Source organism: Pseudophryne corroboree, chromosome 6 (assembly GCF_028390025.1).
Source record: "Pseudophryne corroboree isolate aPseCor3 chromosome 6, aPseCor3.hap2, whole genome shotgun sequence".
Classification (NCBI taxonomy): Eukaryota; Metazoa; Chordata; class Amphibia; order Anura; family Myobatrachidae; genus Pseudophryne; species Pseudophryne corroboree.
The window spans coordinates 422,172,299-422,199,806 of NC_086449.1; the positions used below are offsets into that span (position 1 = coordinate 422,172,299).

The following is a 27,508-nucleotide window of genomic DNA, read 5'->3' on the forward strand; positions in this document are numbered from 1 at the left end:
TATAAAAGAATAGGAGGGGCTAGACAAAACAAGAGAAATAGCAGACGTGTTTAACGTCAATAACTGTATCGCCACACACAATATGACAAAAACTCAGATTGCGTCAGAGGGAATTGCCAACATAAAATTAAGTGAACCACATCATTGCTTGGAAAAAGGTACCGGTCTTCAGTAGGGAAAACTTTGCAAAAAAGAAAAATTACTAAACACGCGTTTCACCTTTACGGCTTTCTCAACATTGGCCAGTCACTGTTGAGAAAGCCATAAATGTGAAACGCATGTTCAGTATACGGGAAATCCTTTATCTTCTGCTTGATTACAAGTAGACACAAGGGCTACGGGTACATTTACCCAGCCTGGACAGGTACCTGTTTCTCTTAAACTCGCCACTCTCTCGCAGTATGTGATCCAAATGTATGATGCACTGTAATTTCTTTTGATATCAGTGCATAAACTGATGGATTCATCCTGTAGTAGGAGTGACTTTTCTGTCTTCTGTGAAGTACAATACTCTCAGTCATACTCCAGCTCCTCCATTTATTGCTTACACATGTGGGGAGATTAGACAGTGTATAGAGAATGGTATCATTACCTTTGTTCTTTCTCCCCACTTTCTAAAATATCCATTTATCTATGTAATAAGGTATATCTCTAACCTACTTATTGATATTCTCTCACAGTGTTCAGACCTGCCAGCAACACACTGCAATCTTTGAGATATCGGTGTACAAAACTGACTGAGCTGCCCTGCTCCATAGATTTCATACTACTGAGTGCACTCTCATTTGGTCATTCACTGTTCACACATGACCAACCAGTAGAATCAGTCAGTGGGTTCCTTGGGACTGTACTCTATATATTCCGTCACTTTGTTAATATAAACAAATATTTGATTACAATTAATTATCTGACAATCTCAGCTTGAACCTTCTGATTTTCAAGTGATTTATGTCTATAGCTACTAAACCCTGGCTTATGCAGTGAAACTAGATACTGTACATCTACTATAACGGTCACAGTTTTTGCTACTATAGTTACCAAATAGCAATGTATTTCTGTGTATTTAGATATACCCAGGTAGCGCTTAATAATACATATAAACAATGAATATGAATAAATAATAATTAATGACAATGAAAATAATATAAACATCCCGGGATATATAAAATTATATATAGATAATACACATATCAAACATATGAAAATGAGCATAATATTTCACACAAATATGTTCAAAATGCAGTTAAATCCCATAGAATAAAATAGCCTATTTGCTGAATGAGTGTAGCTTAAAAACCCCTAAATGTTCAGTGAATTGTGATATTTGGTATAATATGGCTTAATTTGCCGATCATTTATCAACAGCGGCGGAACCATAAATATGTAATCTCACTGCTGTAGACCGTGTGGGGCATAATAGCCTCCAAGTTGATCCTTTATGTGCTGTGACCAGTGCTGCGGCGTGGAGATAATCAGAAAAAAATATTAAATTAAAGTAAATTGTGCTCACCTATCATGCTTTAGTTCTATAATTTGGAGGTGGACATGGCTGCTCATGGAGGTGCTCTTTGGTTCTATAATTTGTAGGTGGACATGGTTGCTCTCTTTGTTCGCCCACCGTACTTATATTCTCTATCCCAGTGACCAAAAATCATTTGATTTGGGACTGGACCACCAACCCTGCAGAACCTCCAGGTGTTGCAGCACCCAGTTTGGAAACTACTGATTCAAGGACTTTGATTAACCTAAAATAAATATCGGATGTCTTGTAGCTGAGAAGTTTGAGCATTTAAAATTATGGAAAAGACTTCCGGTTCCGGGTGCAGCATGGAAGGCAGCTGAGAAGAGCTCAGTCATCCCTCCGCTCATTTGTGCCATATCCATGGCTATTAGCCTCCTGCATTCGGACCGCTGGGTCCTTACATACAGTGACAGTGACTGCTCCCGGTATATGGAGCGCTTCCTAACCCCCCTCATGCCTCGCAACAAGCACCAAAAGGAGCGGCACCGCACAGAGTCCAAAATGGCGGCGGCCGCGGCTATGCCTGCCCAGCGAGCCTCACCACCGCTAACCCCCCGCTGTGTCTCTCCTCTGCTGACACCACAGAACGGATCACCCTCTCCCTCTCACACACTCTCAGAGGGGAGTAATTCCCCAAGACCTTCTACTACACCTCAGCTACCAGAGGCACCTATTACATATGCAGCAATGGTCAATGCAATCAGGGAAACGATGGGACTGCTTTTAAAGGAGCAGACAGCTGATATTAACAAGCAACTGTCCCAAAGGCTTACTAACAAGCAACTGTCCCAAAGGCTTACAACCACGGAGCACAGAATGGGGGAATGCTTTGCTGATCTAGCCAATCTCAAAAAGGCAATGAGTATGAATACTAAAGCTTGCTATCGACTCCATAATAAGACTGATGAACTAAAAAAAAGAGAGCCAGAAGACAATCTACGTGTTGTAGGATTACCAGAATCTGTGAAATGTCCAGACCTATTGCTTTTTGTTCGTGATACCCTTCCAGCTCTGTTAAATGTTCAGAATGAATGCGCCGATATCATAATTGAGAGCTCACCGTCTTGGTCCGTTTCAGCCACAGGAGGGCAGCAGACCACATGCTGTCATCTTCAAAGTCATGAATTAACCTTCACAAGGAGATACTATGGCACGCTTCTCGCAAACCCCGTAATTTATCCTGGGAAGGACATAATCTTCTGATATTTCAAGATTACTCTACGGAACTGACAAAAGCCAGGAAGGAATTCTCCCTGCTTCGTTCCAGATTGATCCAGGATCGCCAGAAGTTTGCACTGTTGTACCCTGCACGACTACGCATATAGAGATAATTCTTTCAAGGACTTTCTCTCCGTACACAACGCGGAAGCCTTTCTTCATATGCAGTCGAGAGACTCGGAGCTTCAGGAATGATTCCATTTCTTAATTCAAGCATTGATCTCCTGCTAGGCTGTATTGATATGCTGCATATCTACTTAGTTATCTCGCTAAGAATTTCTATGTCCGCTAATTGTTCACGGTGTCTGGAGCTTTAAGTGCTGGCTCATTATGATACATATAATGTTCTTTTGTTTCTAGGTTCTGTTATTTTATATTGCAGAATAGTACAGTGGGAATCTGCGTGACATGTTAATGTATTTTCCAGTATTTTGGGACCATGAGGCTAACGTTTAAGGGCTAATGAATATACGCCAACTTCCGCTTATATTCAGAGTGATACACCAGATGGATGCTGCTTGGTTTACCAATGCTTCCCTTATAGACCACATTTTGTTAAATGGGGTACTCAGGCTGCAGTCAATACCCTCTCCTAAGTAACTATTCCAGGCTGATGGTCACTGGCCTACTATTATTAGGGGTGGGTGACGGGATATTCTGTATAAGTTGATGTGTAGAAGTAATGGTTTGGTTACTTTACCGGAATGTTGCTTTGCGACATATGCTTCTTCTAATGTTTTCATAGTTACTTACGTCTGTTTTCTCTGTATTTGTTATGCTTCCCTCCCCTCCTTTTCCCTATGGCGAGACTTAACTTTTACTGTACCCTCCCCCTTGGCGAACAAGAGTTCCTTAGACATACTGATGCATACCCTTCTTTTTTGGCTAGATGTGTACCCTTAAAATAGGTAGTTGGAATGTGGGAGGCATTAATTTCCACAGAAAAGGTAGAAAATACTTATATATTTGACAAAACTACATTTAGATTTGGTATTTTTACAAGAATCCCACCTACTGCCACCTGAAATTCAGAAACTCAACGTTTTAGGCTGAAAGGTTTTGGCGTCTGCTTCATTCTCTAAGAAGGCTAGAGGGGTAGTAATTCTGGCTAAACAACAAATGCTTATTGACATTAATTCGGTTTCTGCGGACACAGAAGGTAGATGGGTTAGGTGCCAAATCATATATAACAAACAGGTCTATACGTTATGTAATATCTATGCTCCAAATGTCTACATCAAGCGTTTTCTACAGTCCATTCGCACTATGCTCACGGCGCTAGCAGCCTCCCCACATATTCTATGTGGAGATTGGAATATTATATTCTCCAAATATTAGATAAACAAAAGATCATGGGGGTAACCCACCTAAACTGGGGGTACCTTCTTTGTCTAAAAGATTACGGATGTTAGACATTTGGAGAGTTATGTACCCTACTGATCGTAACTATGCTTGCCTGTCTGCAGCGAGAGGCATGCTGTCACGTATAGATTATATTCTTTCATCTGAATTCATGTTGGCCAAAACTATACACTCTTAGATTGAATCTATATCCTTATCAGACCACGCAGTGATCTGGGTGGAGCTCCAAACTGCACCTATGCAGAGCAATTTTATCTCTTGGTGCTGTCCCCCTACACTTGACACGTCTCCTACTTTACAACAGAAGGTCCAAGACAGTTGGGATGATTTTGCCTTCTACAATTCTGATATACAAAACACAGGCTTCTAAAGCCATGATTAGGGGTAATGCTATTTCCCCATTCAACGGCAAGCAAGAAATCCTTATTAAAAGACTATATTGAGGCACAACAAACCCTTACTAGCGCATTTAATCATTTTAAGCATTCTCCCTCCCAGGTTACTACAATGGAATATACCACTGCAAAAAATATTATTTGATGCTTTATTTAACAAACTCGAGGCTAACTACGCTTTTAGAAAATAATATAAATTCTATAAAATCTGGAAATAAGTCGAGTAAGATCTCATCGAATCTTTTAAAGAGACAACACCCCTCATCCATTATTCATCCACTGAAAATGGCAGATGGGTCTCGGTCTTCAAATAATGTGCAAACGACCGTAGTCATAAACAAATGTTATACCACATTATACCCTCCCCCCCGGTGGATAGCAACTCATTCTGGGAAGGTCTCCCGATTCCACAAATTTCTGAGGCACAAGGTGCTTTTTTTAATATCTCCCGTTTCTGAACTGGAAGTAACAAAAGCCATTTCAGGGTTGAAATCTGGAAAGGTCCCGGGAGGCTTTACCCAGGATTATTACAAGCGACTTGCTCCTAAAATATTACCCACCCTAACTTTTCAGCTGTTCTGAGACTATTCCCAAAACCTGGTCGGAGCCCCTCTGATCCTGGATCGTATAGGCCAATATCACTCCTTAATGTTGACTACAAGTTGCTGACAAAAATATTAGCCGAAAGGGTCAAAATAATCCTACCTGCTGTTATTCATCAGAATCAGATGGGCTTTGTGACAGGCAGAAACTCGGTGGTAAATACCAGGCGAGTCTTGGCGGTGGTGTGATTCCCAGTGTGCCATGTCTGATGTCTCAAGAGCCATCTTATCCCTTGACGCAGAGAAAGCATTCGACATGGTGCACTGGGACCACTTGTATGATACATTACGTCGCTTTGGCTTCCCACAGCAGTTTATAACTTTCCTAGAGACTATATAAGAATTCGCCATCCCAAATAATTAGCAACGGTACTTTATCGGATAGCTTTCCCATATTAAGAGGGACTCGGCAGGGGTGTCCGCTCTCCCCCCTCTTATTTATACTGGCCCTAGAACCACTAGCGATAGCTTTAAGACAATCCCCTTTATTTTCAGGTATCTTGATAGGTAAGGTGGGGATGCGGTCAGGATGCCGCCGGATGGAATCCCGGCGGTCGAAATACCGACGCCGGAATCCCGACCACCACAATCCCGACATATTCTCCCTCCGTGGGTGTCCACGACACCCATAGAGGGAGAATATAATAGTGTGCCGAGCATAGCGAGGCACCGTGCCCGCAAGGGGCTTCGTTCCGCTCACCACCCCTGTCGGGATTGTGTGGTCGGGATTCCGGCGTCGGTATTTCGACCGCCGGGATTCCGACCGGCGGCATTTAGTACTGATCCCGTAAGGTGGACCTACGCCTATTCCTATTTGCAGACGACATGCTGCTGTTCCTGTCCGATCCCGCACATTCCATCCCTATAATCTTTGATATAATACAGCATTTTAGTTCTTTCTCGGGGTATAAAATACATATAAATAAAGTTGGAACTCCTAATGCTCAGAGGAGCGCCCCCTACATTTCCTTGTAGGGATAACTTAAATTCTATCAAAATTATGCATTCTCATCTTAAATACTTGGGTATTACGATCCCACACGATATGTCCATTTTATATTAACTTAATTTTACCCCAATGATTACTCATTTTGCTAGATCTCTGGAGAGAATTGGAATAATCTTCCCTTATTTTAACCGGGCAGGATTGAAGTTGTAAAAATGAAGCTTATACCTAAGCTCACGTAAATGGTACCAATTAGACTTAAACGCTGAAGGATATTGGGGACTATATGCAGCTTTGCAGAAATGTATATGAACATCTAAAAAGTCAAGGATTTCCAGGCAAAAACTCAAATTACTGAAGGCAGATGGGGTGGGGTGGGGATTTCTGGACTTACTTCATTACTCCCGTGCTTTAATGTTTAGATATATATCGTTTTCCTTTTCTAACGGTGCTGGTCACAGTGGCAAAAAAGATAAACTTGAATTTTTGGATATCCAAATCAGCTCCTACTCCTACAGAAGTATATAACCTGTTACAGAAAGTAATGTATTTTGAAAGATACTCCTTTCTACCAAAATGTACAGGTGGGAGCCAAGAAACTCTTTGAAAAATGGAGAACTTATATATCACCAAAGGCAGATGGGGGGTGGGGATTTCCAGATTTACTTCATTACTCCCGTGCTTTAATGTTTAGATATATATTAGACTGGTTGCTAGAAATGAGTATTTACACCTCTTACGGGTTAAGGGCCCTACACACCGGCCGATCCGCCGCCGAGCTGCCCGACGGCGGATACGGCCGACGAACGACCCGGCGGCGGGGGGGGGGGCAGTGACGGGGGGAGTGAAGTTTCTTCACTCCCCCCGTCACGCGGCTCCATTGAAGTGCAGGCAAATATGGACGAGATCGTCCATATTGGCCTGCATTCACAGCCGACGGGGGACCAGCGATGAACGAGCGCGGGGCCGCGCATCGTTCATCGCTGGAGCCTCCACACTGAAAGATATGAACGAGTTCTCGTTCATTTATGAACGAGATCGTTCATATCTTTCAAACAAATCGGCCAGTGTGTAGGGCCTATTAGATGCTTTGCCTTCGCCCTATGCCCATGGATCACTCCTGCATACGGCCAAAGCAAATTTATCTTCAAGGATTAACTCGAACCCATTTTTTGAGGACACATATAATGCCTGGTGGGCAACGAAGAAGAAGTTAGGTAAGAACCCACAAAACCTTGAAATGGATTCCACTTTGGGGCAATCCCATGTTTATTCCTGAATTACACGGTACATATTTCCATAGACTTAAACTGAAAGGCTTACGCAGTACTTGCCAAGTGTTAGGCGCGGTGGTCCGTGACGCCGCTCCGACTGTTGCCAAGCGACGGTCACGGCCGCCGCACCTTTTTCCGTTTCCCGCCCGGCGCCTAGCAACGCCAGGATGCCGTGCGTGCTGTGCCGCCGGGTCCCTGGCAACGCTAGGACGCCGGGCGTCCACAGCCGCCGGGTCCATGGCAACGGGGACGCCACTGGCGGCCCGCGTTCCCCGTTGCAAGATACTGATTCTATTTAATGAGTTGCTCGTGCAGCAGGGCAGCTGCACGGCAACCATCAATTAGGGTCTGGGGGCTGGTCTGGCTGGCTCTCCGGTCATTGGGCAGCAGGGCCTTTTTATGGGAGCCAGCACACTGCAGCCTCGCCGGTGATAGCTTCCTGTATGCTGTTCCTGCCTTGCAAAATTTGTTCCTAGTCTGCTGAATTTGGTCGATCCTGCTCCCTGTGTTCCTGAGTCCTGGAGTTCTGAAGCCGGTCCTGGGATTCCTTCCAGTCCAAGTGAACCTCTTGCAGTCACCTGGGGGTTCTCGCTTATTGGGGTTCTCTCCCGGTTTCGTGAGTAGCGGCTTCTGCCGCGTGTTGTGGCCTAGGCCGCTTAGTCCTTGCGTTTGTTTTGTACTGGTGTTTTTGCGGAGGTTTCTGCTTTTCACTGTCCTCCCCGGTACACGACGGTGCCGTGTGGGGTGTGGACAGTGGTATCTTTTGTTGTCCTTTTCCCTTTGCGGCGTGCCGTACATATATTTAGTTTTAGGGTTGTTAGTAGCCCCTTGCCGTCTGTTTGCTTTAGTTAGAGGTCCCCTTGTTATTATCCTGTCTCGGTTCACGCCTTGTCTCACTCTAAGACCTGGGGGCATCGGAGTTGGGCAGACCTAATCCGCCATTCAAACGCGGCTGCCGTGGGCCCAAGAAACCATAGTCACGCAGGCGTGAACTGACCACACGGGTGAAACAATGGAGGTAGGTTGCTAGGGGCTATTTCCAAACCACACCTTATTTCAGCGTCACGTTCTGGTGCTCTGGACTCACTACGCAACATCTCTCTTGTTCTGAGCACCAGGAACGTAACATCAAGTCTCTGATTCAGGTGGTCAATTAATTTCTTTCTCACAACTGAAGGAGACATATGGTGTTTCAGAACATTATAAATTCCCATATAGGGTAATTCCATGATTATTTCAATCAGAACATCTTTTCCTGAAAGTGGCCACAATTAATCTTGTAGTGAAAATTTATATTATCTGAAGTTAATATTTTGTAAAACCAAAGAATACACCTGTTTTTCATAAATCATAAGTTGGTAGCATTGTTTATTCAAGATGACAGTCTGTGGAAAGATGTGGTGATTTTGTGCCTTATTCGACAACCGTTTACAGGTATGTAATGGTCCTTATATTAATATTGATACACACCAGACTATAAGAATCTTATCAGAGCCACAATATGATAATAGGCTTAAACTGTATTTTCAAGATGTTACCTTTGATAATGATGTAGTTTAATTGACAGATTTAAATGGTTTTTGCAAGTATTTTGGAACATGTTGTGTCTGTCACAATTCCTATGTCGTGTCTGTCACAGGAATAATGTTTAATAAAATATTTACAAATACTTGAAATTTCTTATCTTCTTTACCCAACCAAGCCAACAAATCTATCATTCTCAGTGTTAAGTCATGGAACTGTAGGTTTCATATTTTGGAAGATTTGGAAGGAAGTTATACTCATCCTGAATTTGTGTTCCCGCTCAGTGTCGTGTCTTTTACATAATATTTGTACCTGTATAATTCTGATAATTACAGAATTAAACTTCCCTGTTACTTTAACAGTTAAACTGAATGATTGTAGTTTATAACTAGCATAGTTTGCAGAAGTTGATATTTTATTAATGTAAAAAAAATCATCATTATTCTTGCAGTGAATCATTTGTCGTGTCTGTCACAAATGGAATTGCCCTATATCAGTGATGGCTAACCTTGACACTACAGCTGTTGTTGAACTACACATCCCAGCATGCCCTGCTACAGTTTTCCTATTTGGCCTTGCTAAAACTGGTGCAGGGCATGCTGGGATGTGTAGTTCAACAACAGCTGGAGTGTCAAGGTTAGCCATCACTGCCCTATATCCAACTCGCACATTATATTAAATCTCTCCCATCCATAATGCTACAGCCAGAATCTCTGGACCCTATAGCTACAATAGCAAATACATTTTTAAACGCTACCTACAAAACGAAACATATATACCAAAAACTTATTTCACCTAGTAAATATACTGTTTGGGAATCCACGGCTGAGTTGTGGAAGAAAGATATTCTGACCCCAATATCTGGGGAAATGTTACTTAAATATCACAAAAACACTCCTGTCACACAATTGCAGATTGTAAAATTTTCTGACCAAAATGAATTTATAGTTCTTTTCCTCTTTCCATTGATCACTAGATTTGGCAAATATCCTTTAAGTTGTAGATACTCTCCATTGTAATCATGACTGAGTGCTATATTTTTGTGTCAGTTTTTTGTGTGAAGGAATCACTATTTGAAAGTCTAGCCATCCATCGCCTCCCTCCTCCCCCTCTCCTTTCTTCCCTTTATCTATGTTCCTTATTGTATTTGAGATATTATAGATGTATATTTGTATGCTGTGTGATGGTTTATTTTTTGTTCCTCTATTTCGTCAAATTCTAATACTGGTTCTACTATTGTATAACAACAAACACAGAATACAATCATTGAGACTACGTCAGTTACATTTCAATGTAATGCAGAGAATTCTTTATTCAACAGGCTTTTCCTTTCTAGAATTCGATCTTTTACATTTTTTCTACGGGACACTTTTGTTCTTGGATACCTGTTCTTTTATTCTTGTATACGATTCGGTGCATTTTGTACTGTTTACACTTATATTTAAACCATTATGCTCTGTCATCTATATCATAATATCTTTCAATGTTTGTATGTATTATTCTTGAAAAATTACAATGAAAATATGTTACCAGAAAAAAAAAAAATAATAATTATGGATAAATGTAGCTTGTATTAAAGCTAATAAAAAATATATAATAAAAAAATGTTTGTCTCCTAGTGTTCCAGCCTTTAAAAATATAGATAACCATAGAAACACTGTATTTGCATACAGAGTAGACCAGGGACTGACAAGGTTTTCTTAAAACAACCAATTCATGCACTGTGGAGCAGAAAAAGGACATGCTACATACAACATGTATACTACTATGGGGTCACAAACTGGGTGTTCAAACTTCATAGTAACCACAGTTAACAAGTAAACTGCAGCAGCGCATCAGTCAGTCAGGAATGCAATCTACATAGGGCCATCTAGACACCAACTCATTTTATTTTAATACAGTGGTGAATTATTCTGATTAACAGAACTATTGTTTTTGGTGAGCATGCAGTTAACAAAACCATTGATTATTTCACAGATAAGTTAGCACAAATTAATTGAATGCAAACTTCAGAAAAGTCAATGTGTTAGAAATACACAAGTGCAAAAGCGAATCAGTATTGTATTTATCAATGTATTGAACAAATACTTGAAAAGAAACATGAAAAATCAAATCATTCCCAGTTAGACACTACAAAACGCACGCTATGCAGATCTGTTCTACTTACCAATCTAATGAACTGGACACAACCATAAAAGAACACCATCAACAATTAATTATCAGGGATTAAAAGTACAATTGAAAACATTCCCACTGTACAAAGATAAATACTGTTCTCATAGTGAGCTGGCGAAAAAGACAACTCCTACACAGTGAATGGTGAGATACTAAATTTTACAGCAACTCTTTTTATAATAAATATACTTAAACAAATTTTATCTCCATCCTCATTAATATACTGCTGACGAGCTATGGAACTGCAAAGGTTGTTTCGCTCTAATAGACCGTATACGCTGCTAAAGCACCACAAGAATGTAACTATTGGGCAGGAAGAGAGAAACCCAATTAGTGGTGCTCTACAAGCAGCAGTACATTGCGGGCTCAATCAGGTTTGTAAGTGGGCATAAAATCTTCGATAAATACGTCATCCATTTATCCTAATTAATTGCAACAATACGTAACAGTACAGCTTGTTTCATTACATATCAAATTTGGCATAACTATAACTAATCATCAGCAATAGAATGACAGAAAAAGGTCAGTGCTCGGGAAACATACATCTGCTTTACCAGAAGCCTTAGCTGCACAACACCATACTCATGTTACAATACATCCTGTGTTCCACACCTCACCATTGCAGGGATAAAATAAAAGCACCTAGAAAGTGATCATGAAGAATGGCATACTATCAGTACTATCAAATTTTACCCAACCACTCATTAAATTTCCTCTATTGTCTCTGTCAAAACACATCTACACATCATGCAACAATTGCCAGTAAGGTTACATAAGGGCTTTCATTATTTCAAATGAATTAAAAATGTATGTGTGAGGATATAGGATTACGTGTGTGTATTTTTCAATTTGCACTAATTGGAATATTGTGCACCTATATGGAATAAGGCAGAATATTGGAGTAATAGCAGGTTTGCACCACCCACAAGATGACCTCAGTGTAAAAATAAGATTTTGGTTACCTACCTGTAAATCTTTTTCTCGTAGTCCGTAGAGGATGCTGGGGTCCACATTAGTACCATGGGGTATAGACGGGTCCACCAGGAGCCATTGACACTAAGAGTTTGAGAGTGTGGGCTGGCTCCTCCCTCTATGCCCGTCCTACCAGACTCAGTCTAGAAACTGTGCCCAAGGAGAGGGACATCTTCAAGAGAAGGATTATACACAGATAGTGGTGAGATTCGTACCAGCTCACACATACAAGGCATGCCAAGCCAACGTAGCTTGAACATTCAACAACTGCTGAAACATTACTTACCAAGTAACAATGCAGTACTCAACTAAAAAGTGGCACTGAACCAAATAACATTTGCAGGAAAACGAAGCGCTGGGCGGGTGACCAGCATCCTCTACGGACTACGAGAAAAGGATTTACCGGTAGGTAACCAAAATCCTATTTTCTCTTAGAGGATGCTGGGGTCCACATTCGTACCTTGGGGATGTACCAAAGCTTCCAGAACGGGAGGGAGAGCGCGGAGGCTCCTGCAGAACTGATTGGCCTCTCATGATCTGAAGTTCAGTCAAAGTATCGAACTTGTAAAACTTTGCAAACGTGTTCGACCCAGACCAAGTTGCAGCTTGGCAAAGTTTCCCTGCCGATACCCCCCGGGCAGCTGCCCAGGAAGACCCCACCTTACGAGTAGAGTGGGCCTTAACAGATTTTGGACACGGCAGTACTGCTGTAGAATAAGCATGCTGGATAGTGAACATGATCCAGCGAGAGATCGTCTGCTTAGAAGCAAGACACACAATTTTCTTGGGATCATATAGGACAAACAGAGAGTCCGACTTTCTGTGACGACAAGTTCTCTTCACATATCTTCAGAGCCCTTACGACATCCAAGGACTTTGATGTAATTGAGGAGTCAGTAGCCACTGGCACCACAATAGGTTGTTTGATCTGAAATGCCGACACAACCTTCAGTAGAAACTGCTGACGTGTCCGGAGCTCAGCTCCATCTTCGTGGAAGATCAAGTAAGGGCTTTTACAGGATAAAGCCCCCAGCTCGGACACACGCCTAGTAGAAGCTAAGGCCAACAACGTGACCACCGCCTTCCATGTAAGAAACTTGACCTCTATCTCCTGTAGAGGCTCAAACCAATCCGACTGGAGAAACTGCAACAACACGTTAAGGTCCCAGGGCGCCGTAGGCGGTACAAAGGGAGGATGGATATGCAGAACTCCCTTCAATAAGGTCTGAACCTCAGGGAGGGCAGCCAATTGTTTCTGAAAGAAAATGGATAGGGCCGAAATCTGGACCTTTACAGAACCCAACTTCAGGCCCATATCCACTACTGCTTGCAAGAATAAGAGGAAACGTCCGAGTTCAAACTCCACCGCAGGAAACTTCTTGGACTCATACCAAGAGACACATTTCTTCCAAATACGATGGTAATGTTTAGACGTTACCCCTTTCCTAGCCTGTATGAGGGTAGGAATAACCTTCTTCGGAATACCCTTCCGAGCAAGTATCAGGCGATCAACTTCCATGCCGTCAAACGTAGCCGCGGTAAGTCTTGATAGGCGAACGGCCCCTGCTGCAGCAGGTCCTCCGGAAGAGGAAGAGGCCTCGGCTCTTCTTGCAGTAGATTCAGAAGGTCCGCGTACCAAGCCCTTCTTGGCCAGTCTGCGGCAATGAGGATCGCTTGAACCCTTGTTCTCCTTATGAGCTTTAGGATTCTTGGGATGAGTGGGAGTGGTGGAAACACCCACGGAGACACCAGGGCGTCCACTGCCACTGCCTGTGGGTCCCTCGACCTGGAACAATAACGCTGAAGCTTCTTGTTGAGACGAGAGGCCATCATGTCTATTTGGGGCAAACCCCAAATATTTCCGTGAACACCTCCGGATGGAGACCCCACTCCCCTGGATGGAGATCGTGTCTGCTAAGGAAGTCTGCTTCCCAGTTGTCTACTCCCGGAATGAAGATGGCTGACAGCGCCAATGCGTGCTTTTCTGTCCAGAGGAGTATTCTTGTTACCTCTGACATTGCAGCTCTGCTCTTCGTTCCGCCTTGTCAGTTTATGTAAGCCACTGTTGTTATGTTGTCTGACTGCACTTGAATGGCCCGATTTCTTAGAAGAGGGGCCGCTTGAAGAAGCCCGTTGTAGACGGCTCTTAGTTCCAGGATGTTGATGGGCAGGCCGGCTTCCATGCTTGACCACCGTCCTTGGAAGGTTACTCCTTGAGTGACTGCTCCCCAGCCCCGAAGGCTCACATCAGTGGTTAGAAGGACCCAGTCATTAATCTTGAACCTGCAGCCTTCCAGAAGGTGAGGCAATTGGAGCAACCAGAGGAGTGAAATCCTTGCCTTTGGTGACAGACGAATTCTCTGGTGCATGTGGAGATGAGATACCGACCACTTGTCCAGAAGAACCAGTTGAAAGGTCCGAGCATGGAACCTCCGGTACTGGAGAGCCTCGCAGGAGGCCACCATCTTTCCCAATAGGCGAATGCATTGATGAACCGACACCCGGGCTGGCTTCAAGACATCCCGGACCATAGTTTGTATCACCAACGCCTTTTCCTGCGGAAGAAACACCTTTGGCACTTCCGTGTCCAGGATCATTCCCAGAAAGGACAACCTCCGGGTTGGTTTCAAATGTGACTTTGGAATGTTCAGAATCCAACCATGATTCCTGAGGAGGCGTGTTGTGAGAACAATGGATTGCAGCAGCTCCTCCTTGGATGATGCCTTTATCAGCAGATCGTCCAGATATGGAATGATGTTCACACCCTGTTTGCGGAGGAGAACCATCATTTCTGCCATCACCTTGGTAAACACCCTTGGTGCTGTGGAAAGGCCGAATGGCAGGGCCTGGAACTGGAAATGACAGTCCAGCAATGCGAAACAGAGAGAAGCCTGATGCGGCAGCCAGATCGGAAATGTGGAGGTACGCATCCTTGATATCCAGGGATACCAGGAATTCCCCTTCTTCCAGACCTGATATCACCGCCCTGAGAGACTCCATCTTGAACTTGAACTCCTTTAGAAAGGGGTTCAATGATTTTAGGTTCAGAATGGGCCTGACCGAACCATCCGGTTTCGGTACCACGAAAAGCTTTGAATAATAACCTTTGTTCTGCATGTGAGGTGGTACTGGTCCAGTGACCTGTGCCTCCACCAGTTTGTGTACAGCGTCTTGTAGTACAGTGCTGATATGAAAAAGCGATGAGGGAGACTTTGAAATTCCAGCCTGTATCCCTGGGATACAATATCTATCACCCAGGGATCCAGGCCGGATGATACCCAGACGTGGCTGAAGTGTCTGAGTCTGGCTCCCACTGGCCCCTCTCCAGGCCGCGCGGTCCACCGTCATGTGGAGGACTTTGGCGTACCTGAAGCAGGCTTTTGTTCCTGGGAACCTGCAGCTGCAGGTTTCTTGAACTTAACTCAACCTCCCCTAGAGAAGGTATTGGACGCTCTGGCCTTTCTAGGCCTGTTAGGCCGAAAGGACTGCGGTGCAGGTGAAGAGAAGGACTTCTTCGAAGCAGGTGCTGCTGAGGGAAGAAACGGAGACTTACCCGCTGTAGCCGTGGATATCCACGCATCTAGAGCTTCTCCAAAGAAAGCCTGACCTGTATAGGGTAGGGCCTCCACACTTTTCCTGGATTCCACGTCGGCCGACCACTGGCGCAGCCACAGTCCCCAACGAGCTGAAACAGACATGGAAGATATTCCCACAGCCATGGAACTCAGGTCTTTCATGGATTCTACCATAAAACCTGCTGAATCATGTATGTTGCATAAATATAAAGCAACGTCATCCCTTTCCTTTGTATCCAAATCCTCAAGTAAGGTAGCCGACCACTTTACTATAGCCTTTGCAATCCATACAGTAGCAATAGTGGGACGTAATATGGCCCCTGAAGCAGTGTACATTAATTTAAGCGTTTTATCAATTTTTCTATCCGCCGGCTCCTTTAAGGCGGTAGATCCCGGAACAGGCAAAACCACATTCTTTGAGAGTCTGGACACAGATGCGTCAACAATCGGCGGGTTTTCCCATTTTTTCCTATCCTCCTCAGGGAAAGGAACGCCACCAGCACCCTTTTAGGGACCTGGAATTTTTTCTGAGGGGTTACCGATGCCTTTTCAAATATAGCATTCAATTCCTTTGAAAAAAGGGAAGGTTAGCGAGCCTGCTCAGGTGTGGTATCATTAACATACAACACATCCCTGATAGCCTCTATCAACAATTGCACACCCTTTGCAAGAGATTTGGACCCCCGCAACACATCCCCATCACCGTCTGTGGTGTCAGAATCGGTATCCGTGTCGTCTTGTGTGACATGCACCAGCGCACGTTTGTGGGGGTATACAGCGGGGCGTCCTGAGGTACCAGAAACCGGCCATACTGCCATAGAGCTCTATAATACCTGGGTTGCAGATTCGTTACTCGCAACCCTGTCAGAAATCTGAGAAATCCAAGATTTGATAGAAGAAAAGCACTCTGGTTCTCTTGCAGGTATCTGTGCTAAACCAGTGCTATCCTGATTACATGGAATGGGCTCATCCTGGGAGGATAAATCCTCTGCCGCATATGACACTTTGTCCCTGGACATAGCTAAAGGAGACCACCAAACACTCCACACACACACACAGGTAGGGGCAGACAGAGTTTCCCCCCCAAGAATGGCAAGAGAGACACAGAGATTGGAGACACACACACAGCACTTTTAATAAAGGGAGACCCCTTGTCAGCGCTGACTGTGCACCTTAGTAGGATACACGGTCATTTTACAGCTTCCCCTCCCTTTTACAACACCCTGGTACCGTGTACAGATAGCTGGAGTTGCTGTGAAGGGACCTGTTCTTCCTTTCAGCGCTGTGCAGGCAGGAAAATGGCGCTGGAACGCTGCTGGGTCTGCTCTGAGGAGAAGCTCCGCCCCCTTAATGGCACTGTCTTCCCGCTCTTCAAGGATTATACTGGCCTGAGGTAATATGTGCTGGCTGAGATCCGCGGACCCCGACAGACTTCTGGACCAGTTTGGGGGTAAGCGCTGGCCCAGGGCGCCCTTCACAGCTCCGCACCATGTGCCTATGAGCCTCCCAGGAGCACAGTTAATACTGCGCTCCTTCCCCGTTGCCGCCACCTTCACCCCCCCCCCTTGCTAGGGGGCCGGTGTCTCACACACCACTCTTCAGCTCTGTAAGAGTTTGGCGGCATGCTGCTGGGGCGAGCGGTCCCCTGCGGCGGTGAACGATCCGACCCCTCTGGAGCTCAATGTCCAGTCAGTGGAGACAGTGGCTCAGACCCCACAGGGCGGACACTGCTCCCCACCTTAGTCCCTTGCTGCAGGCAGGCTGATGCCAACAGCCTCCTGTAAAAAAATAAACTCTAAAAAAACACTTTACTAGAAAAGCTCTTTTGCTGTGACCGATTCCTCCGGGCACATTTTCTAAACTGAGTCTGGTAGGAGGGGCATAGAGGGAGAAGCCAGCCCACACTCTCAAACTCTTAAAGTGCCAATGGCTCCTGGTGGACCAGTCTATACCCCATGGTACTAATGTGGACCCCAGCATCCTCTACGACGTAAGAGAAATCATGTAACCTGTTAAGACGAGTGGAACAAATCTTTTACATATAACTGTGTGAAGGAAATATAGCTTCATAATGCAGCAGTCCTTTAAAAAGGGATTTTCCACAAATGAAAAACTGAAATGTTACACAACAGTTACCTCAAGGCAGTAAACTGTGTTAGAGCACAAAAGTAACTTACTGTACAATGTGAAAGTAAGAATCAACTTTACCTTTATTTCCCTTTGTTCCACAGATTTCTCCCATATTTGCTGGTCATATGCTCCAATCTACAAGTAAATCATACATGAAAATTAAAAAAAAAAGATATGCCAGTATGTCGTTATATTTTATTTATTAAAGCTTGGAGATAAAATTGTGAGAGATAAAGTAGCAACAAGTCAGCTCTGGTCTTTTTTTAAATACAGCCTGTAACGGGTGTGAATCATTAGGCTGACCAGTATTAGGTCAACTGTCAATAGGTCGAATTGCAACAAGATGTATAGGGTCAAAAGGTAGACAGGTACAAAAGGTAGGTAGGTAGCTGCAAAAGATGAACATGAAAATGGTTGACACAAGTTTTTTTGGGTATCATTTTCAACATTAAACCACATGTAACCCCAATTAGTGTACTGTTTTGCTCGCCACCCTTCAGGCAAGGTGCCTCGCTGGGCATGACACAGGTTGCTATTCCCCATAGTAGTCCACATGGATGGTAAAGGATGAAAAATTTGGAAACACACACACACAAAAAAACAACAACCTTGTGTCAACCATATATGCGACAATATTTTACAGGTCGACCTATTGACTGTTGGTCTAATACTAGTTGACCTATCAACCGGATACCGCCTGTAATATGTAAGGCAAAAGCTGAATGGCTGGTACTTACCTCTCACAATTTTCTCTCTCTTAAACTATGATAAATATCTCCCTCAGTCCTCTATGTTAAATACTAAACTACATGCACATTTTAAAATTCACAATACTGTATAGAAAGAACACACAAAATGGGATATTAAAGGGGATCAGAATGAAATACCTACAATCAAAATCCCGATGGTCAAAATCCCGACAACAATTGACAGACTGTCAAAATCCCGAGAAGGTAAAATATCAACAAAGGTCAAAATACAGACATGTAAAGTGTCGACACGTCAAAAAGTCGACAAGAGGTTTCATTGTTTTTGGTGTGTGTGTATGTCGACATAGGTCGACATGGACACTGTATAAGTGTACCCATGTCCCCTCGCATGGCTCAGCATGCTGCGCTCAACACACTACAGGTTGAGTATCCCATATCCAAATATTCCGAAATACGGAATATTCCGAAATACGGACTTTTTTGAGTGAGAGTGAGATAGTGAAATCTTTGTTTTCTGATGGCTCAATGTACACAAACTTTGTTTAATACACAAAGTTATTAAAAATATTGTATTAAACGTCCTTCAGGCTGTGTGTATAAGGTGTATATGAAACATAAATGAATTGTGTGAATGTACACACACTTTGTTTATTGCATAAAGTTATAAAAAATATTGGCTAAAATGACCTTCAGGCTGTGTGTATATGGTGTATATGAAACATAAATGCATTCTGTGCTTATATTTAGGTCCCATCACCATGATATCTCATTATGGTAGGCAATTATTCCAAAATACGGAAAAATCCCATATCCAAAATACCTCTGGTCCCAAGCATTTTGGATAAGGGAGACTCAACCTGTATTATATTCCCCATCCAGGTCCACTGGGGAGGTAAAGTATGAATAAGTCAGTTTCAATGGAAAAATCATGAAAAATGAATGTCGGCTTTTTGACCTGTCGACATTTTAAATGTCGGTATTATGACCTTGTTGGTATTTTAAATGTCCGGATTTTGGCCATGTTGGTATTTTGACCTTGTCTGGATTCTGACTGTCGGTCAATGGTTGTCGGTATTTTGACTGTCTGGCTTTTGATTGTAGGTGAATTGACTGCATCCCTATTTAAGCCGCATTACAACTTCTGTACTTCAGCAAGGGTAAAGGGGCGCACAAAAGTTGTTTCTAGATGGATATATATATATATAGCAACAGAATTTGATGCGCTATATAAGAAACGGTTAATATATAAATTATATTTACCAACAAAATGAGCCACACACAATTTAACAGAACAACTAAAGCTAGGAGTAGAAAAATACTGCTAGGTTTAGTAACCAAGCATAACAGGCACGGACAGGAAAGTTTATATTTAAAACCAGAAACTGGAAAGTCAATTGTGCAATTTTTCAAATCACCTTTGTTCTTAGTTACGCTCAGACTGCATCAACACAGCACACAAAGTTATACAAGAGAAAAGAACACTTCAAATTACTACTAAAAACAGATATAGATCAGTATAGTGAGAAAGCACTTGTTATGTGGAATAATAAAAATACTGAGTGTGTAATAATGTATATTATGGGTAAAAAGAAAATACTTGTATACAGTCATAATACCCTCAATCTACAGTTATATGCCTAATACGCATAGTCTCCATACTAATAATCCCAACAGGGAGGAAACCTACCATGTCGTATACTCAACATGATATCTGTAATATCAAGTATTAATCTCTGCAACATCTAACAATCCATGCAATATGCACACAATACACCAAATAATATCCCCACAAAAGATGTCAGCTATACATAAATAGCGGAAAATGCCTAATTCAATAGAATATGCCAAGTAACATGCCTAAACAGATGCTTTGGATGTTCATAGCATGGACGCTATATTTGTCACTTATGTAAAGCCAGAGTATGCAGATTTATTTTATGTGTTGCTCTCTAAGTAAACTGCTTCGGGGAGAGCCAGCCTCAGAAACGAATCCTTCAGTGTTCAGTCTCCACAATCTGTCCCTAAGTGGTGCACATACGCCATCCCATTATGTACCCAGCAAACGTTACAGAAGAACAGACACAAATGTACAACAGCTGCAGTAATACAAACATTATTTCCATATACATTACCAGCTGGAACTATAGGTCAGCACTTTTTAGGTGATATACTGGGAAACATGGAAGTGGACCCTAAGTACATGGGAAGTCTCTTGCCATGTCCACTTGCACATAAAACCCCTTGTTAATTTCTTGTCATTAGAGGAGCTAACCTTAACTACACATTTTACGTTTTTTTCCATGTAATTATCTAATTACACGTGCTGTGTGTCACTGACATAGTTAAATTCAACAAACGCCACACCAGGTGTATCGCTAACAAGCCACGTGCTATACTCCATAGCCAAGGCTACCAAGATTTTCACTATAAGAGTGAATGTAGTCCCACTGCACAAAAGTGATAGCAAGGAAGTGGCAAGCAACTACCGACCAGTGAGCCTTAAGGGGCCTACATACGGTGTGATCCTGGCTATGGCCGATTTTGACTTTGCGATTTCCCTTGAATTTCCTGGAGCCCAGAAACACCGATATTAACTATACACACGGACAATTTTCACTATACTAGAAATAGCTCATTTAAATACTGGGCTTGTATTTCATGGGGGCAGGCTTTTATCGGTCAGTACTGTACACACGTACCGACATACACTACACAATAAACATTCTATTCAAAATTGAGCTGCTTGTACAGTCTATTTATTTGCTCTGATACGACGCCGCAGGAGCACGCATCGGCATCACAAGCTGTATACACACACGGTGTAATATGTACTATGTGTTCTACTGATATGGACAATATAGTTTTATATATATATATATATATATATATATAGAGAGAGAGAGAGAGAGAGAGAGAGAGACAATATAGACATATAGTTCATATTGCAACGTGTGTATGCAGCTTTACATCAGTAGTAGGGAATTTGATGGAAACACTCTTAAAAGAGTTGTAGATTATCTCAAATCCAGCAATTTACAGGATCCCAAACAGCATGGATTCACTGTGGTTAGGGTATCATGTCAAACAAACCATATTGCCTTTTTTGACTGTGTGACTAAAGTAATAGATGAAGGTGGGGCCATAGATATAGCTTATCTAGACTTTAGTAAGGCTTTTGACACTGTCCCACATCGTAGACTGCTAAACAAACGCGAAAGCTTGGGATTGGATACTAAAATGGTTGCATGGATAAGACCTTGGTTGCAGGATAGAAAACAGAGTTGTAGTAAAAGGAGTGCATTCAAAGGAGGGAAATGTTACCAGTGGAATACCCCAGGGATATGTACTAGGACCAGTGCTTTTTAGTATCTATATTGGTGACGTTGCAAATGGCATTAAAAAGGGAAAATATGCCTTTTTATAGATGACACAAAAAGGTTTGGAACAGTGTGGAGACACCAGAAGGGGTAAAACAAATGATTGAGGATCTAGGTAGACTAGAGGAATGGTCAAGAGCATGGTAATTACAGTTTGGTTCCGGTATGAATGGTCGACAGTCATTAGGTCGACCACGGCATGGTCGACATGGACAAATGGTTGACACATGAAAATGGTCGCCGCGTGAAAGGTTGACACATGAAAAGGTTGACATGCGTTTTGTTTTTTACTTTTTTTTTTACTTTTTGGGTGTCGTTTTAAAGTGACGGGGAACCCCAATTAGTGCACCGCTTCGCTCGCCGTGCTTCGGGTAAGGTGCCTCGCTGCGCTCGGCACAGATTACCGTTCCCTATTGTAGTCCACGTGGATCGTAAAGTATGGAAAAGTTCCCCAAAAGGTTTTTTTTTAAACCTCATGTCGACCCTTTCAGGTGTCGACCTTTCATGTGTCGACCATGTGCCCATGTCAATGTCGACCAATAGTGGTCGACATAATGAATGTCGACCATAACATGCAAACATCCAAACGGATACCTTACAGTTTAATGCCAAAAAATGCAAACTCATGCACTTGGTTCACAAAAATCCAAAGGCTAAATATAGTATTAATGGCACTATACTGGAAACTACCGAAGAGTAAAGGAGTCACTATTTCAGGTGACTAAAAGGCAGGTAAGCAATGTAACAAAGCAATGAGGAAGGCTAGTCAGATCCTTAGTGAATAATAATAAAAAATTATGAGACTGTGAGAGCGAGAGGTTTCTTTTATTCCACTCTTGTGAGGTCAAAAATGAAATAAATAAATAAATAAATAAATAAATCGAATGGGAAAATAAAAGTAGAAAAATGGATAAATTAAAATAAAATGAATTAAATTTCCTCTGATATGATTAGGTCCTCAACTTCCTTGAAATCGTCAATCTCAGTCAGTGCAGTGTCACCATTCAGGGATTCCCACTTAATGTGGGGATGTTATTTTTTAGGAACACCTTTATCCATAAATCCCTGATCCCAGATTTTATGTAGTCAGACGCTCGGTTGCATAGCAAGGAATTAGCAGCAGAAGGAAAGAAGTAATAATGCCACTGTAAAGGCCATTGGTACGGCCTCATCTAGAATACTGTGTTCAATTCTGGAGGCCATATCTTCAGAAGGATATTAATATATTAGAGACTGTACAAAGAAGAGCAACTAATATGGTGCATGGTCTACATCACAAAACATACCGAGAAAGACTAAAAAAACCTCAATATGTATAGCTTGGAGCAGAGAAGGGAAAGAGGGGACATGATAGAAACTTTCTAATATATTAAGGGATTTAACAAAGTCCAGGAGTGAAATATTCTTCAAATGAAGAGAAGTATCAGAACACGAGGACATGCACTGAAACTGAAGGTAGGTAGGTTCAGGGGAAATTTGAGGAAAAATTACATCAGAAAAAGGGTAGTGGACAAGTGGAACAGCCCCCATCATTTGTTCCCAAACACTGGAAAACGAACAAAACCTGTTGTTCATACAAATTGGTTAAACACAAATTTAACCAACTTTGATGAACGACTGTTTTTGACAGTTTTGCAGTCTTTGGGAACAAATGATAGATTGCCATTTGCTCACATCCATTACCAGATTTTCATTCCAACCAGCTAGATCTGGCAGATTATATGCCAGATAATTGTATAGTGTGTACCAAGCTTTAGACAGTAGAGCAATTTAAACATGCATGGAATAGACATAAGGAAATCCTTACAAAGAAATAAGGATCAAATAAGGTTTGAGGTAAAAATATGGTAGAAAAGGGGCAGAACAGATGGGCCAAGTGGTTCTTATCTGCTGGCAAATAATATGTTTCTAAACATTTTTCCACAAGACACCTGCATCTGCCTGTATACTGTCACTACCAGAGTAGTGCCAAACACTATTCCATTTTTCGACTGTTTTCAATTGAGCACAGTGTCTCCAAGCTCAAACCCTCTGTCAGCAATTTAGCATACCGCCCAACTTTCCTGATTATGGCGGGACAGGCCCAACCGCGGGTTGGTGTCCCGCGGTTGTAGGGGCGGGGGGGCAGTTGGGAGATCCTCTCTCACTCGCTGTTCTGCTAAGCATGTGCACATCGTCTGTTCACTGGGAGAGAGAGGGCATGCCAGGCTCACAGAGCGCTGGGTATGCCCTCACAGCGGCGAAAAACCGGGTCATGGCCTGCAATCGCAGCTCCCTCCACGAGGTCACGCCCCCTACCCGCGAGTCCATGCCCCCTAATTTTGGAAGCGTGCGTCTCTGTTCTTCCTCCCAACTTACTAAAGTTGGGAATTGTGATCTAGTGCAGACTGGTCTATAGTGATGGACCAATGGGAATTAGCCGACAACAACTAGGAGACCGTTACAGGTGCTGGAGTAGGAGTCGGGTGGTGGCAGTCAGTTACCGCCCCACAGTGCAGTGGGAGGAGTCAGTAACAGGTAGTTATTAACAATGAGAGGGAATCCCTAGGAATAGTGAAGGGGGAGATGTACGAAGCAGTGAAAAGAGTGGAGTAGTGAGCCAGTAGAGAACTTGCCCATGCCAACTAGGGTGGCCAATCCCGGGATCGGCGGGATCCCGGGATTTAGGCCTAAACTTGGCCAGGATTTCAGGATTAGAAAGCACCTTGGTTTTTTTCAGTGTAGGGCAGCGTTGAGTGTCCTCAGTAGGCTCAGATGCTGCTCGGCTCTCCTCCCGGTTCCCCATGCACAGTGTGACGTGAAGTAAGAGGTCATGCTGCGCAGCCAGCCGCCCGTCACCCGCCGCACGGAAATCAACAGAAGTGTGCGCAGCTACCCACCCGTCACCCGCCGCACCCGGAGGAAGTGACCCATCCTCCCGCCCGCGTGGTATGGCGAGTTACGTGTGCGGGGTGGCTACACAGGAAACAAGCCAATCCCAGGTATCCCGGGATTGCCCATTTTTCAATCTCGATACCCAGGATTGAAAAAATGGCCCGGGATTGACCACCCTAATGGCGGCATTGAAGTCACATTTATAATTTCATACTATAAAATTATACAGAGCAGCCGATGTGTTGCCATGGGCAACTTCTCCACTGGCTCACTTCTCCACTGCTTAGTACATCTCCCCCTAAGCTCACTCAGGTTACTCCAGAACAAGTAACCACCACTACCCTAGCTACATACAAAAATCTGCCTGGCAGAGCAAGGTCATACTGTCACACCTTAGTTTTGTAAACACGTTTCAATGAGTTTCCACATTCTCTAGAACACTGAATAGTCAAGTTGCATGGGACCTGACAGAAGGGATGTTTGGCGCCACTGCAGCAATAGTGTATGAGGACACATCTGTACTTTCACTGAGAGTCCTTAGACTTTCTCCATAGTGCAGGTTCTGTGTCCATTTTACATGCGCATTCTGAAGAACAGTGATGCATTGATTCACAGTGGTTTGAAAACTTGCATCCCGTGTAACAAAATGTGTGCCCATAATAAGACTGCTGCACGGGTCTACTATTGTAATAGTAGAGCGAGTCCTGTTTCCAAAGGGTAACTCTTAAGTTCGTGACACTTTGGGGCATATTCAATTACAGCGTGTTTACAGTGCAGGGAAAGGTCTGCGTTTAAAATTTAGAGCTATTCAATTAGTCTGCATCTTCCTCACAAGTAACACGCATTAACCCACAGAATGTGTGTAAAGTGCTGGAATCTATGGGTTTCCCTGTGCGTTAAAACCCCAGCGGGTGCATTTAACAGTTTTTCCTGACAGCTCCTGAGGCTGCAAAGAAAAATACGCGCAGGGCTGTAGCACCTAACTGAATAGGTGGTCCAAGCCGTGGCTAACTGTAAATCCCCTGGGAGTAATCTATATCCTGTTCCACCATGACTGCCATAACAAGCTGCTGTGAAGATAGAGGGAAAAATAAGACTACGAGAAATAGATTTACCGGTAAGTAAAATCTTATTTTCTCTAACGTCCTAGAGGATGCTTGGACTCCGTAAGGACCATGGGGATTATACCAAAGCTCCCAAACGGGCGGGAGAGTGCGGATGACTCTGCAGCACCCATTGAGCAAACAGGAGGTCCTCCTCAGCCAGGGTATCAAACTTATAGAACTTTGCAAAGGTGTTTGTCCCCGACCAAGTAGCTGCTCGGCACAACTGTAATGCCGAGACCCCTCGGGCATCCGCCCAAGAAGAGCCCACTTTCCTAGTGGAGTGGGCCTTAACCGATTTTGGTAACGGCAATCCTGACGTAGAATGCGCCTGCTGAATCGTGTTACAGATCCAGCGAGCAATAGTCTGCTTTGAAGCAGGAGCGCCAACCTTGTTGGCCGCATACAGAACGAACAAAGCTTCAGTCTTCCTGATTCTAGCCGTTCTGGTCACATAAATCTTCAAAGCCCTGACTACATCCAGGGACTCGGAATCCTCCAAGTCCCGTGTAGCAACAGGCACGACAATAGGTTGGTTCACATGACAAGATGAGACTACTTTTGGCAGAAAGTGAGGGCGAGTCCTCAACTCTGCCCTATCCACGTGAAAAACCAAGTATGGGCTTTTATGCGATAAAGCCGCCAATTCGGAAACACGTCTTGCCGAAGCCAACGCCAACAACATGACCACTTTCCACGTGAGGTATTTCAACTCCACAGTTTTGAGTGGTTCAAACCAAGGTGACTTGAGGAAATGTAACACCACGTTAAGATCCCCAGGCACCACCAGAGGCACAAAGGGAGGCTGAATATGCAGCACTCCCTTCACAAAGGTCTGTACTTCAGGAATAGAGGCCAATTCTCTTTGAAAGAAAATGGATAAGGCCGAAATCTGGACCTTTATGGACCCTAATTTTAGGCCCAAAGTCACTCCTGTTTGAAGGAAGTTAAGTAGACGGCCCAAATGGAACTCCTCCGTAGGAGCAGCTCTGGCCTCACACCAAGAAACATATTTCCGCCATATACAGTGATAATGTTTTAACGTCACGTCTTTCCTAGCCTTGATCAGGGTAAGAATGACTTCCTCTGGAATCCCTTTTTTCGCTAGGATCCGGCGTTCAACCACCATGCCGTCAAACGCGGTAAGTCTTGGAACAGACAGGTCCCCTGTCGCAGCAGGTCCTGCCTTAGAGGAAGAGGCCACGGATCCCTTGCGAGCAACTCTTGTTGCTCCGGATACCAAGTCCTCCGTGGCCAATCCGGAACAATGAGTATTGTTCTGACCCTGCTTCTTCGTATTATTCTCAACACCTTGGGTCTGAGAGGAAGAGGAGGAAACACATAGACCGATCTGAACACCCAAGGTGTCACCAGAGCGTCTACCGCTACCGCCTGAGGATCCCTTGACCTGGCGTAATACCGCTTTAGCTTTTTGTTGAGACGGGGTGCCATCATGTCGATTTGAGGCAGTCCCCAACGATCCGTGATCTGTGCGAAGACTTCTTGATGAAGTCCCCACTCTCCCGGATGCAGGTCGTGCCTGCTGAGGAAGTCCGCCTCCCAGTTGTCCACCCCCGGGATTAACACCGCTGACAGCGCACTTACATGGCCTTCCGCCCAGCGTAGAATCCTGGTCGCTTCTGCCATGGCCATTCTGCTCCTTGTTCCGCCTTGGCGGTTCATATGAGCCACTGCCGTGACATTGTCTGACTGAATCAGAACCGGTTTTCTCCGAAACAATTCCTCCGC

The 27,508-nt window shown here is 43.7% G+C and overlaps 1 protein-coding gene across 6 annotated transcripts in view; it reads right to left on the reverse strand.

Annotated features, from left to right (window-relative positions):
* PHTF2 (putative homeodomain transcription factor 2) overlaps window positions 1-27,508 on the reverse strand; it is a 325,987-nt gene that overhangs the window by 141,882 nt on the left and 156,597 nt on the right. For 5 of the 6 annotated variants that reach the window (XM_063926970.1, XM_063926968.1, XM_063926969.1 and 2 more), the window contains 2 exons: window positions 17,774-17,830; window positions 11,011-11,022 (listed from right to left, as the gene is read on the reverse strand). In XM_063926970.1, the coding sequence (XP_063783040.1) occupies window positions 11,011-11,022; window positions 17,774-17,830 (69 nt within the window). The remainder of the gene's footprint in view (window positions 1-11,010; window positions 11,023-17,773; window positions 17,831-27,508) is intronic. The other variant, XM_063926971.1, reaches the window with a different exon arrangement.